This window comes from Camarhynchus parvulus, chromosome 6 (genome assembly GCF_901933205.1).
Source record: "Camarhynchus parvulus chromosome 6, STF_HiC, whole genome shotgun sequence".
Taxonomy (NCBI): domain Eukaryota; kingdom Metazoa; phylum Chordata; class Aves; order Passeriformes; family Thraupidae; genus Camarhynchus; species Camarhynchus parvulus.
In genome coordinates, this window is record NC_044576.1 from 16,474,154 (window position 1) to 16,488,507 (window position 14,354).

General features: G+C 42.6%; 1 protein-coding gene across 4 annotated transcripts in view; it reads right to left on the reverse strand.

Annotated features, from left to right (window-relative positions):
- The window catches only part of PAX2 (paired box 2), an 84,116-nt gene that overhangs the window by 39,571 nt on the left and 30,191 nt on the right, over window positions 1-14,354 (reverse strand). For all 4 annotated transcript variants that reach the window (XM_030951236.1, XM_030951238.1, XM_030951235.1 and 1 more), the window contains exons 4-5: window positions 9,904-9,989; window positions 7,680-7,799 (exon numbers count right to left, since the gene is read on the reverse strand). In XM_030951236.1, the coding sequence (XP_030807096.1) occupies window positions 7,680-7,799; window positions 9,904-9,989 (206 nt within the window). The remainder of the gene's footprint in view (window positions 1-7,679; window positions 7,800-9,903; window positions 9,990-14,354) is intronic.

Consider the following 14,354-nt stretch of genomic DNA (forward strand, 5'->3'; position numbering starts at 1 on the left):
AGGCAGAGACACTAGGAGGAGTTGTAGCTGCCTGACTCCTGTTGACATGTCAGCTGCAACAACCACTCCCAAGAACGAGTCAAAAAGTGGAAAAATATCTAACCACAGACTAATTACCCATAATAAGCAGTCAGAAAAGCACACACCTATGGTACTCACACAAATAAATGTAAAGAAAAGCTCAATGCATAAGTAGAGCCCACAAAACATAGCAAATTAACATTAAAGACACAAGAATGCAAACTGAGACACACAGAGGTACTAATGTAGGTGCATGTCAATTAAATGTAATTTCTGAATAAGCAAATAACTTACAAAAGTATATGTACACTAACTAAATGAAAACCTGTAACTCAAAGTAATTTCCTTAAATTAACAAATACAGAATCAAATAAGGTAAACAAATACAAAATATTTACATAAATAAACAGCCTTTATACAGGCAAGAACAACCAATATGTGTATATATAAATATATATATAACATACACACAAATATATAACCTCAATGCAAATACACATCTGTACAAACTCTATACAGAAGTGCACAGCACTAGCAGGCTACATATTCATATCCAGCAACCACAAAGATACATTGATACTCCAAGTATGTAACAACACATACACTCAGAATATACATACAAATATACAACATTCACATATAGTCTCAAAATGTGAATACAAATACCTCGCATTCATAAAAATACATAGCACTAATACTGAGCCATACATGCCCAGGCATCCATATGATCCACAGTATCTATCCACCTACTAGGCAATATTACACACAGCTTAACATACACATTTTCTAGGTCTGCATAGGCATGCACAAAAATACGGGTCCAACCTGCCACTCACCCCAGTACACAAGCACAGATAAGTAGAGACCAGTGATCCTAACACAGAAATACAAAAACCAAACAGGCATTCCTAGAGATACAGATACACATTCAGAGATGCACACAAATACAACTGCAGCCAGACCAGCTTGTCTTCAGAGAATAGCAGCCCCTGCCAAACTAAGCAGCACTATAAGCTCTGGAAGCAGGGCATTCTGTCCAAACTGCTTTCTGTGATGTAAGCTGTTAACTCTCCCTTACCTGACTTCTTCCTGAGCAATGTGTACTCCCCAGACTCCCAGCGTGTGTGCAGACACCTCACACAAATACATGTATCCTGTTTCTCCTGCTTACAGACTGACCTCCAGATTCCTGGTGCAGCAGCCCACATTTCTGTCAGTGCTGTGCTGCTTATTCATTGTCTTCTGCTTCATCCAGTTTCCCCCTCCTCTGTTTTCCTATACATACTCTCCCTTTTCTGACATCCTCCTGCAGCTTATTTATAGAAGCGCAGGATGAGTAGCAGGTGCTTTTCTTATGTCCTTCCAGGAGTCTCACTAGCCAAAGACCTTCAGGAGGGAGAAGTGGGTGATCACTTAGAATAAACTCCCTCTTCAATTTATATTTTCCTCTAGAATGGCAGGGAATGTTACCTAGACTTGTGTGTATGAACACAGTGAGCCTGGTCCCCTGTGACTGCTCCTGTTTGTGGAGATACACCATTGCTGCAAGCTGCCAGACACTGGAAACTCACCCGTGCTGCATAAAACAGCAGTCCCAGAGAAAGTAGGAGAAAAACATTGTGAGGGTTTGAAAGACTCCAGAATCTGCTCAGCCCATCTGCACATCCATAAACTGCTGTGTATACACCCCACAACTCTGTGTGATGGTTGGAACATGGGGTTAGCACCTGAGGCAATATAACTGCATGTGTCTCCAGCGTCATTAAGACTATTGCTGACCTGCAATAAAGCAGCCATATAGAATAACACAAACAAGTCAGCTGTGGTGACAAAAAAATCACACTGTGAAACAATTCAGGCTCGCCACAGACAGTAGTGCTGTTCCATCACCTGCAGGGGTCCAAACAGACCCTGTTGTCTTTACAATTATTAGGGTTTGAGAACAGAAATATACCTAATATGCCCAGAGATGAACATACATCAGGCCATGACACAGTCAAGTGGAATAACTCACTCATATTCTTAGCAGACATATGCAGGCAGCATAGAAAAATGAATGAATGCATTTCCCCACAGGACAGCTCTGAGCTAGACCTCTGCTCTGGTGCAACTCCAGCATAAGCAAAGCATCACCATACTGCAGATGACAGCATAAGCACACTGTATGTTCTGAAATGACCCCAGCATGCTGTGGAACACTAATATCACATTTCATGAAAACACACCATTCTGAACATGGTGCTGCAGTGACATAGCTGTATTGACTTCACTGTCATGGCCAGTCTGTTTTCAACCAACACATTGTATCAGCTGCAGTAACAACTCTATGAATTGCAGCGACAGCACAGTAGAAACGGCACCAGTGAACCAACAATTATCATGTTGAAACACCCTTACTGCATGCCGTGATGCAAACATACCACAAAAAACAATTCACAGCTGCTCCTGTGAAGAGTGTAATGGCCTTGAGTGTAATGGGGCAGCAGACCAAGTAGTGATACAGTTAATCTCATCATTAGCATCACAAACCCACAACCTATAGTGATAGTTACAACAGGATAACCACAACCAAACTGCCTGCGAACACATACTGTGTGCCACTGACAATGACACAGTCATCTGAAATGTCACAGCTATGTCTCTCACACTGTCTTATCCCTGCCACTCTGAACAACACAAATGAGATCATACTTGCAGTGGCACACTCAGCTGCTGTATATCTGCTCAAAAACTTAGACACATTACGCACCTCTCTGCTCTGTGTTACTTTCCACTTGAAGAAAATTTTGAACCCAAGTCTTTAAAACAGTCTATGTCCTGGGGCAGTATTTTAAAAAACAACTTTCAGTAGTGGAACTGTCACAGATGTCCTTGCCTCACACTTCATTGGAAGGAGGCATTTTTGCTTTTCCAATATGAAAATCAGATTACAGCAAGGTAGGAAAAGTCCCAGGCTAAACACTGTCAAGACCCTGCTCTGCACTCAGAGTCCTCCCATTTGGAGTGAGGAAAGAGAAAACTACCTGTAACAAAAGCACTGATTTTCAGTAGAGGGTCTTGTGGCAATAACAGTCAGAAAATTATATGAGCAGCAGCAAAGAGAAGGGCAGTGATGCTTCCTATCCTATAGCTCCAGGATTAACAGTGCAGATACTCCTACAGATAGTGGGCAGCACCCTGTTCAGCACAGCCCAATTCCATTTGAGGAGCATGGTGAACCATCTGCACTGATGCAGTTAACACTTCTTGGTTACACCAAGATCTGTAGAAATCTTGGTGACTCTTCATTGTCCCGCTGCACTGACACAGCCCTGCATTACTAGGCATCAATGTAACTCACTCTAATCATCAAAATGACAAGTGAAGGATGGGAAGGAGAGACTTCTGCCTTCTCAGGCTTGCTCCCTCACCTCTGCTGGGGATTCCTTCACTGCAAACACCATGAGTATTATTGCCATTTACAGTAGCAATCACTCCGTCCCCTCCTCTCCCACAAACCTAGTGCTGATATTAGCACTGATCACACTAACAAGCCTTTGGGTTTTATTACTACTGATACTAATAATACTGGACACATTACGTCTGTTCCCTCCAATAACAGGCTGCAGATATGATCCCAGCTAATGTCAATAATACTGGGGGATATTATCTCTGCCATTGTCAGCACTGCAGATATTATTGCCAGCAATGCTGTCAAATACTACAGATACTGTCAAGGACCAAGATTAATGATGCTGAGAATGTTACAGCACCAACCTCACTGGAAGTTGAATCCCAAATGAGAATTTAGGTTTAGTCAGGAAGTCTGTTTGCAGCCTATTATGGAAAGAAAGGGCCGTGTCTCCTAAGAATAGTTTTGTAAAATTTGCTGAAGTTTCACCCAGCTGAAGATGCTGTGTACACTGGCAGCAGCTTGATATATTCTTTTCCTGTTATCTAATTATTTATCTATATCCATCTATCTATTATCTATCTATCTATCTATCTATCTATCTATCTATCTATCTATCTATCTATCTGTCTTTCTATCTATCTGTCTTTTGCTTTCTCTGCATTTCTCCTTTTTTTCTCCTTGTACAGTGCTCAAGACTACAATATGAGTGATACTAAGTTTTTGTTAGTGCCTCTGGGTCACCCCAGTTCTCGTTCTTTTAGCTGGATTATGAAAAAGCAGAAATAGTTGCATATTCTTCCCCTTTGTCCTTCTGGATATGGTATTGCTGCTTCTTAGTCTGGCAATGACCCTGCTGAACATGGTTGGTCTGCCAACAGAGAGTACTACAACACTCAAACCATAAAGAGCCAGGAATTCATGCTTTCTGATGCAACTTGATAGTGTAAAACCCTCATTAGTCTTGAGAAACTCATTACATGCTGCAGGGTGACTGCTGCCCTTGGAAAATGGTGGGTGTAAGTGATGGTGGGTGTAAGGTGAGGGGGAAGTTACAGCTCCACTGGCAATGCTGACAGTGCTACACAAATGTTTAGTCAAACGTTTTAGTCAAATTATTTTCAAAATTGCAGGAGATCAACTCTATCACAGAAGTCAGAAATTTTGCAATCTCTGGTTATAAACTGAAACAAAAGTGTAATTTGGTCTTAACAGGGTGAATCCTGACCATCCATTCTTGGCATTCACCTGAGGAAGACATACTGAGTTTTGAGGAAAGACTCATGGCCAACAGTTCCTTGTTGTGACTAGTAGACACTCAGAGCTGCTTCCCAGCTAGCTCTCTGTCAATATCATACATCACCCAGGCGACCCTTGCACTTGCAACCAGTGTGTTTGGTAGGTTGGGATTCCCACTCTTTCCTCTAACTCTCTGTGGGGGACACACCTGGCTGTCAGCGTCCATCTCTGAGCCCACCTCATGCATCTGTCTGGCTCCTTCTGTCCAACCTGGGAGTTCTGCTACATCATCTTGACACATAATTATCTCTCCTCTTCTTAATCATCTGTGCTACTGTCTGATGTAGACACCAGCTGCAGCAAGGAGGACCTGGGGGAGGGGGTGTGCTCACATAGAAGCTTCTCTGTCTTTCTCCTACCCTGTTCCCCCCAGCCATCACAGAGGTTGCTAACAAGGTTTTCAGAACTGGTGATTCAGGAACAGCTTGGTACTTCCCCTTTCTGCTGAACTGCATTCCTCACAGAGGAATCCTTGCAGCAGAGCTGGTCCAACAGAGCGGAAAGAAAGAGAGAGCAGTGCTGCTTCTTCTGCCTCCTTTAGGGAAGAACCACTCCCTAAATGCTTGGAAAGTAGATGTGCAAAGCTCACAAGGGCTTTTCAATGTGAGAATAAAACCTGAAGTTAAGAAAGAAACTGCAAAAAAGTGTTCAGAAGCTCTGGGAAATACTGAGAAAGTGTATGCATCCAGCATGAATATGAAAGAAATACTCATGTTGTATCTCTTGACAAACTTTTCCTACTCCCCAACTCAACTAGAAATAATCAGAATGTTCAGAGCTACAGAGGAGAATGCCCAGGAATGAGTGAAGATCACTGGCTTTGCAAAACTTCCCCTTGCACCCTTCTAACCTTAGGACTCAGCCCCGCAAAGGGACAATATTTTTCAGCATTTCTGAAGGCCAGTGTGAGCCCAAATAACGCAACTCATGATTAGAGATGTTGAGCAGCTAGCTGGAGGTCCCGTGTGAGCTTTCTCTGGGTCAGGAGCTCAACGTGTCCCTGCAGCAGATATCTGGGATAACAGGATTAAGGCTGTTATCTAAGGCAGTTGCAACCACATCATGTAACTGCCACCTAAACTCTTAGAGCTAAAGACAAGCAACATCTGCAGGATTGTCTGGTTGGAACCTTTTTGATTCCTAGTGGGATATGTGGGTGCTTGGCCAACAGCAAGGAGCTGCATAATGTCGCTTGCCTAAATCAAATCTGGAATGAATTAAGGACAGACACAAAGAATAGTTCTTACTGTCAATATATCATTGTGAACTGTCACAGTCTTAGATGGCTGCTGTATTGTTTCTGTGCTTAATGGTACTGTTCCAAAGAAAGCTCAGGTTCTGAGGCTGGAAGTGACTGTGTGGCTGCATCTAAAGTGGGATGATCTTTCCAGGTATAGCCTGAATAGTAGCTAAAGCCAGATTGAAGAGCTTAATTTCTAATGAGATGTGGAGGCACCATGTTGAGAGATGGTTATCACCACATTGGACTGTATGAGAACAGGGATTCACAAAACCCTCAAATAACTGCCAGGAGATCTGCACAACTGTTAGAGAAACATGTCATTCAGTTTGAAATGTCACTATTTCCTGTGTATGTAATGATGGCAAATGCTGGAAAGGTTTGCAATACTTGTCTCTTATTCCTGACATTTTTTGACTTGGAGGCATTGACTCAGCCCTTCCATTGCTACACTTTTTTCTTAGCTGGGCCCTACTGCCATCTAGCTGGGAAATGGATCTTCCTCTGGGGCCCCGATCCAATTTCCAATGACATCAGCTAAAATCTTCAGAAGCTGGATTGGGTCCTTGCATCTAGTTTTACTTTGTATAAGGGAGGAAGGGAACATGATGACTGCCTGTTGTTCTTAGGTTAGTGTGTTTGTATGGATCAAAAACTTACAGATATGAACCTCACCAGAACCAATACTGAGAAAATTACTAGCAAAACCTCAAAATGCAGCATCCATCTCAGGAGAGTTTTCTCTTCTCACCACATATCACAGAGAACCCTCATGTTCTCTTGCACTGCACAGCATTGGGATTACAGCACACACAGCACCCTGAGCCACCTGTCCTAAGATGTCTTTCCATGCAACAAGCAACACAATGTACTGAAGTCAGAGCTGAACCCAACAAACTGATCCATCAGTATTCTTTAAAAAGTTCACCTCCTGGCCCTCAGGTTTAGAACAAATCAGACAGACTTAAGGAAAAGTGTTTGAAAGCCACCATAAGAGCACCAAGACCTTACCCACCCCTCCTGACTCAGTCTGTTTAAACCTGAGGCTCCAGCTTTTGATTCATTTCAGGATCTTTGCCCTGAATACTTCACAGCAAGTAGGATGCAAAAGGAGAGATTAATAATATTTCATTATAGCCTTATTGAAAGGCTGAGAAACAGCCTTAGGATCACAGTACTCAGAAGACCTCCTGTTCTGCTTTCAGACTGTTGCAAGCATGACAGTTCTGCTGTGGTAGATGCTACTCATTGAAAACTGGGCCCTTGTGATCACCAGCTAATGTAGCTCGTGACACATCACAGGGCAGGAACTTGTTTGCAAGGGGAATGAAAGACAGCTCCCACATTGCTGGTGCTTCTCCAAGATGGCATTTAGTTTGAAATCAAGTGAGTCAGGGAAACCATGTTTACCCACAGTTCAAAGTCCGGGCACCTGCTGGCTCCTGGGGAGCTCAGTTCCAGCCGTTTCCAGCAGTGAATGAACTTGGGATCAGCTCCAGCAATGGAGACGGCTCTCTGCCTGCTGAGCAGATGTCTGGAGATGCAGCCTGTCATGAAAGGCCTCGGAAGAAGAGCATTCCAAGCCAGCAGGGCAGTGGCGGGGAACTGGTCTCTGTTGCTAAAACTGATCTAGCCCCTGGAGCAGCTGCAAACCTTGGCCTGAAATTGGAGCCTGTACATGGGGACAAAGAATATAAAAGGGAGGATGAGCTTCTCCCCTCCCCCTACCTTCATCACGTTTCCTCTTCTCGCCATTCGACCGAGGAATCCCCAGGATCCCGTTAATGGAGTAAGAGCCCACTGGATCATTGGAGGCACTGGAGACAGGAGGGGATGCTGTGCTGGGCACTGGACGAAAGGAAAAGGGAGAAAGGGCCATCAGGAGAGCAGCACAGCACCCAGGGATCCCCAACTGAAAGCTATGCATGCCACCAGTCTAATAGGAAAGCCTGGGCACTAAGCAGATTCCTGGTCCTTTATGCTGAAGAACTTGCTCTACTGTATCCCAGCAAAGCAGCATCCCAGCTTTGCTTGTCCACTGCTATACTGTAGCTTCACAGATTTCCAGCGTAGGGCCATTGATAACAAGTGAGTGTATTCCATCAAGAAGCTAAATGTTGTTTCATCCCAGTTCAGAGCAGGCTTTCAAGGTAATCCAGTGAAATGCTGCATAGGCCACATTCTCTAGTGACCTCATAGTCCATCCATATATTACCAGATCATTTCCTCTCAGTATTTTTTCACCAGGAGTGCACATGTTCTGTTTTAGGCAGACTAGCCTCTTACATGCCTGCCTGAAACACTTAGTGAAAAAATTACCTTCTTAGCATAGGTTAGAAGCTCTTCAATGCTGGCCTATTAAATTCAGTTCCCTACTGGAATGACTGGGTGATACATACTACCACCCAGATTAATGAAAATGTAGTGCCTTCCTTTTGTACTGACCAATATCAACAAGCAGAATGCTCTGGCCACTTGGCTGTCCAAGATTGCTCATGAATTTCTAATATATCAAAAGTGACAAGTAATCTAAATTAGAAATGATCCCTTCATTATAATCAGGCCTTTAGAAAATAGAACAGGTAGACCTATGCATCCAGCAGGCGCACCTATTGTGTCCCAGTGTGTCCCAGTAATGGAAAGAATATCCCAGTTCTCCTACAGGCCACTATTCACCATTCAGCTCATAAAGTACTGATCTGAAGCAATCAATACATCCAACAGAAGCCTTTCAGGATGGAGCAGAACCTTTCAACACACTCCAATGTAGACCTACTTCCTAGAACATCCCAGAGCAATGAGACTCCGCTAGAAGCACTCACAATCACTACCCCAGCTCAGCCATTGCATTCCCTAGACATTGCACTACTGTTACAAGAAGGAATCTGCCAGCTCCATCTGTTGTGATCAGTGATTGCCAGTCCAGTGAGCAAGTCCATATTAAAAGGGCATCCAGAAATGTTCTTCCATATTTGCCCATTGTAATCCTGAATACAGTTTGTGTACAGGACATCTACCAGCTCTGTCCCATGCAGATGAGCATTTTCTGGTAAATCCTTGTGTAGCAGCAGATTCTCAATAACCAACAGAATCTAAGAAAGTCTTAGGCCACAAATAAGCCACTGTATTTCACAATATCCCAGAATACTGCATGTTTTTCCTGCTCTAGTTTGTCACTAGATAAAGCTGTGCTAGGAAGAGCAGACATATCCACTCCGCAGCTCAAAGATTAGAAAGTATCTCATCACACTTCTAACAGAGTACCATTCAGTCACTGTATTACAGCCTCCATCTTCTGTTCACCTCAACAAACTAGCAAAACATCTCCCACAGCAAAAAAAAAAACCAAAAACACCAACACCAAAACAAACCAAACCAACAACAACAACAACAAAGAAAACAAACCCTAAAAAACCAAACTTTCTCAGTGAAATAGTGAAATACACCCATGGGATACCTGACTGCAGAGCTAGAACAATGAAGAACTTAATTGTGAAGCAGCTGGAATATCTTACCCATGTTTGTGTATTACTACCATTAAAAAATGGACTGTTTCCATCAAAGGGAGAGGAGAGAAGAAAAATTGGTATGGAGGAAAAAGAGAATCAGAGTAAGGACAAGGGAAAAGGTGAAGACTGATGCTTAGACAGGACAGCAGTAAATACTTCTCTAAAAGGAGATGAAGGGGAGAGCATGAATGTGAAATGGACATTAAGGCAGAATCACTTGGGCAAACCCCTACTTCGGGCTAGTTTCTCTGTGATTCACTTCTCTGCAATGCAACAGGGGAGACAAAGAATAGAAAACTCTGATTTTCATGGAAGCTTCTTTCCCCCCACCCCTCCTCCCTTTTGCTCTGCTTAGCATCTGCTTGTCAGACTTTGTTCCCTCAACTAAGCTTCATCCCCATTTCCACTTGACCTGTCACCACCCTTCATACCCGTCTACTTACCAATAGTATGTCCTGGTGCAGTCACACCTGTCCCACTCCCATCTGGTGTTGGGTGAAAAGGTTGCTGAACTTTGGTTCTGATGATCCTGGAAAAGAGTGAAACACATTCAGAACTCAAATGCATCTTCTCTGTGCCTTTGCAGACCCACAGTCCCAGATATCAGAACCTGAAGGCTTGATCTGAGCTCTCAGTGCAGCAGAGTGGCTTCATTTGCCTTGTGGTCCTGATTCTACTGATTTAATAGTCCAGCTCTCAGAGAATTGTCCAATTTCTGCTCTGTCATCTTTATCCCAAACTTGGGTGTTCACTGCATAAGGATGGTGTTCAGTGAGCAAGCCAGGATCTGCTGTGTGTTAACTGCTGCATTGTCATTTATGGTCTGGTCTGTGAGCATAATAACAGTGCAGTCTTCACAGCTAATAGAAACATTGCTGAATTTACCAATGGAGTAGCTTTAATTTTGTTGTCTACCTGAAAAATACCCTTCTAACTGACTAAATGTTTTGTACTGTGGAAGGTTTGCCCAAAGCCCTTGCCCTTCATAAATGAGGTGAGAGCAGAAGGCATCTGTAGGGCCTGGTGATGTGATATAGATCACCAGGAAAAAAAGGTCCATCCAACAGGGCAAAAATTGGTGTTTGCCAGGTGGTGAATGAACACAGCACAGGAACTCAAAAAAGCATCACGAAGCTTATAGTGTAGCTCAGAATGGCAATAAACTGAACTGTAATTGTCAGTGCTCTGTTTCTTGTTACATGGAATCTTTCACCTCTAGGTCACTGGTTTAAATCCAACTGAGGTCAGTGGTGAAAGAAAATCACTAGTACCTAGTAGCTGACTGCAAGGTCCCTGACTACTGGCAGATATTGGGTATCTGTGAGTTGGGAACAGCTCTTCCACCAAGGAACTCAGTAAATAAGCCATGACCTGTGGAGGCCATGGAAACCAACTTCCTTTCTGAGATTAGAACAAGCCTCTCCTCTCTTCAGCCACTCCAGCTCGGGTGAGCTTCTGGAACTCTTAGCCCTGCATTTTATTAGCTTTATTTTCTACCCAAAAATCTCTCCAGAAAGTGAAAGCAAATAGAAGATTTGTCCTGCCCACTTGAGCGCTTCCCTTAAAAATTTGTTCTAAAGAATAACTTGGCAAAACTTCAAAGAGCAAATGTGTGGCTAGTGGGTGATATGGCATGGATAGAGATAGGCAGAGACATTGTGGGGGCAATTTTTAAAAACCACTTCTTCTGAGGATGAAGCCTTCTTAGGAAAAGAAAGAGAACATCTCACCTCAGCATGTTACAAGACTCTGCTACAAGCTTGATGAAGCCTGACCTGTAGCTGGAGTGCCTGAGACATAGCTGGAGACAGAGAATGTCAAGGTTCTAGCTGAGGATGGAGATCCAGATCCTCACTTCATATAGATCAGTGGTACCAGATTCCCTAATCTATAGTTGCTGAGAACCTATACAAAAAGTGTCTGAAGGCCTCAGGGCCAGATTCTGAGGTCATACAATTCGTACTAGGTGAAGAGCTGATCTGAAAAGTGTGCTACAGCAAATAATATAACTTTTTTTCTTCTTTTCTCTTTTTTTCTTTTTTCCCCTCTTGTCTCACATTCCCCCTAAAACCCCCTGAAGTGCCACTCTGGTTGTGTGAGTTTATTGATTTCCCCCAGCCCAGAGAAACAGAAAAAGGGGATGGGGTGCAGGCAAAGGGATGGAAATAGAAAGCTATAAATTATTTGTGACAGGAAAGCAATAGTGCCAGAGTGCTGAGCACAAGTCCCGTGTCACTATTAGATTCCTTTTAGCCTGATGACACTGTAAAAGAGGTTAAGTGTCTGATGGAATCGTACACCTTGGGGGCAGGGGCAGTCCAGGAGCAGAACAAGCCACAGAGAGCGGGTATATCAATTCTCCACGCCAATAATATTCCCCTCATTGATCGCAACACAAAGTTCAAAAATCTCATTATAGCTAGGCAGTCCTGGAACTTTTTTAAAATCAATAGAGTGATATAATATATGTATACTTTGTATAAATGTTTCTATCCATCCATCTATCCGTCTATCCAAAATCTGCCTGAGGGTGTCTAAGTTAACCTACACATTATACTGTGTTATGTTCTATTGTAGTGTAGCATAGTGAATGGATTAGAAGATTTCCCCTACAGCCTTAGATGACATATTATAAAACGTCCTGTTAGCACTGAGGTGACATCAGATGGTTCCATTCATACTGAGATGTGACATCAGATTTACCATTTGTACTAGGAGATGGCACCAGACAGCTCAGCTTCTACTGAGGGGAACCATAAGATGAGTCTAATTATACTGAGATGGCAGATCAGGCTGTGCTGAATCATGCTGCATGAAAATTGCAAAGTTTCAAAAACCCATTTAGAGTAAAAACAGCCTGTGAAACGCTGCAGGTATAAAATGCCTGTCCATAATATTCCAAAACCCAGGCAAGGGATGAAGAGGAAGGTTCAATTTCCTTTCCCATTCAGTTCGAGGTCTCTTGGCTGAGAACACCAGTTAGTGCCAGTTGTGACTGTGTTTACTGAGATGTGTCCATTAGGAACTGGAATGAGACGCACCAGCTTATTGCACCAAGTAGCTGTCAGCTGGTAATGATTTTCGGTCACTACCAAGCAGGGCCAGATTTCTGCTAGTGACCCAGAGGTGAAAGGCTCTGTTCAGAAACATCCCATTCCTAAGAATGAAACCGGTCTTAATGTCAAAAGAAAGTGTCCGGAAACCGTGAGCAGAGGAGAGCAGTTCTGGTTGTGCTGCCTCCAGTGGCTTGGGTCAAATAATTTTTGGCATCAAATGCACAGTGAACCTAATGAGGTATCTGGTAGAATGTATTTTCTATGGCTAAAAGAAGAGGCAGGTCTTGAAAAGACTCTCCCCAGCAGTGTTCCTTTGCCCTAAAGTCATGACTCAACTCCAGTGTTTTAAGGAAAGAGGGGAAATTCCAGGACTCTAATGCTCAGTACAGAACACAGCAGTGCATCCCCCTGGGTCGATTCACTTAGGGACAGTGATAAACAGCAGAATAGCTAGGCAGCACTGCTGCTGCTTTGGGAGGCTTCAAGTGAGTCTGTCCTACAAAAGACCACCTAATGAAACAGCAGATGAAAGATGAACAGAGCTGACCTGGCCCCGTAGCAACAAATGCAGCATAATAATGCTGTCTTTAAACTTCAGTGTTGCTGAAAGCTTCTCACCCTTACTAGGGATTGAAATATGCACTAAGCCAGCTCTGCTGCCTCAAATCTAGGATTTCTGGATTACTGCTGTATAAGAGGTCACAAAACCTTGATAACCTCTTGCTGTCTTTGATGGGTTGTTCTTGCCTTCAGACACTGGAGAAAGAGAAGTCTTGCAGATTACATCCTCAGCCCTTCCCAAAAGCAGAAGGGACACAAGTCCTGACACACCAGTTAGCAGTGCTGATTTCTTGAGATAAATGCCAATGTTTTCAAACATCTTTTTGCAAGAGAAATTGACCCTTTGGACTAAATTCATCCCTGCTCTAATTCCATCATGATCAGTGACTCCAATAACAGCCTTTGTATTTAATTAAGAACAGAAACTGGTACTTACTGTAAGTTCCCATTTTTCATTTTCTGGTGGGAGATTTTTGTACAAGTTGACTACTTTGAGTTTTGGATAATATAAACAGATTTAATACATAGCCTTTTGAAGTTTCAGCAACAGGACATTTATAGATCTTTGATTGCAGTAAAGCAACTGAACTTCATTTCACAATCTGAATTTAATATGCAATATTATGTTAAGTGATGGCATATAATGTCATTACAGTAAATAGTATCATACTGTGAATTATACATCCATCCTGGAATTCATGAGTTGCTATAGTTGGCTTCTAGTAACTCCTTCTAGACTTAATATTATATACAGCACCAGCTGAAAACAACAGCTTGTTTCCAAATGCCTTTGACTTTCTTAAATGCTCAACATTAGATCATGAATTTCCAATGTTTGATTTCTATTTCATTATTTTTGTCAGTTTTAATGGAATTCCTTCTCCTGATTCTGAATACAGATGGACAGACAAAAATCTTCTAGTATTACAATTGTAACAAGCTCTAATCAAGAGATGTAACAAATATTAGAAGAATGTAAGAAATATTAGAAATTAAAATTAGCTGAGCCAGAGTGCTTTCTGGGAAGAAGTTTCACTCCTTGTAAATATGCAAGTAGAAAATCACTTCTAAACTTGTCCAGAAATTACTTGCTAAAAGAATATAGAAAAGATCACAGAAAACTCACCTTGCTTCTGTGACATTTCTATCCAAACTCTCTTAAAGCCTAACATACTTTGTGGTTTCTTCTCTCTTACGGTGGCTGGCAGAGTGTTTTGACAGTATGTCAAATAAAACCATACTAGGGCTGATCAGAGGGAGATAAGGTAGGACTGAAT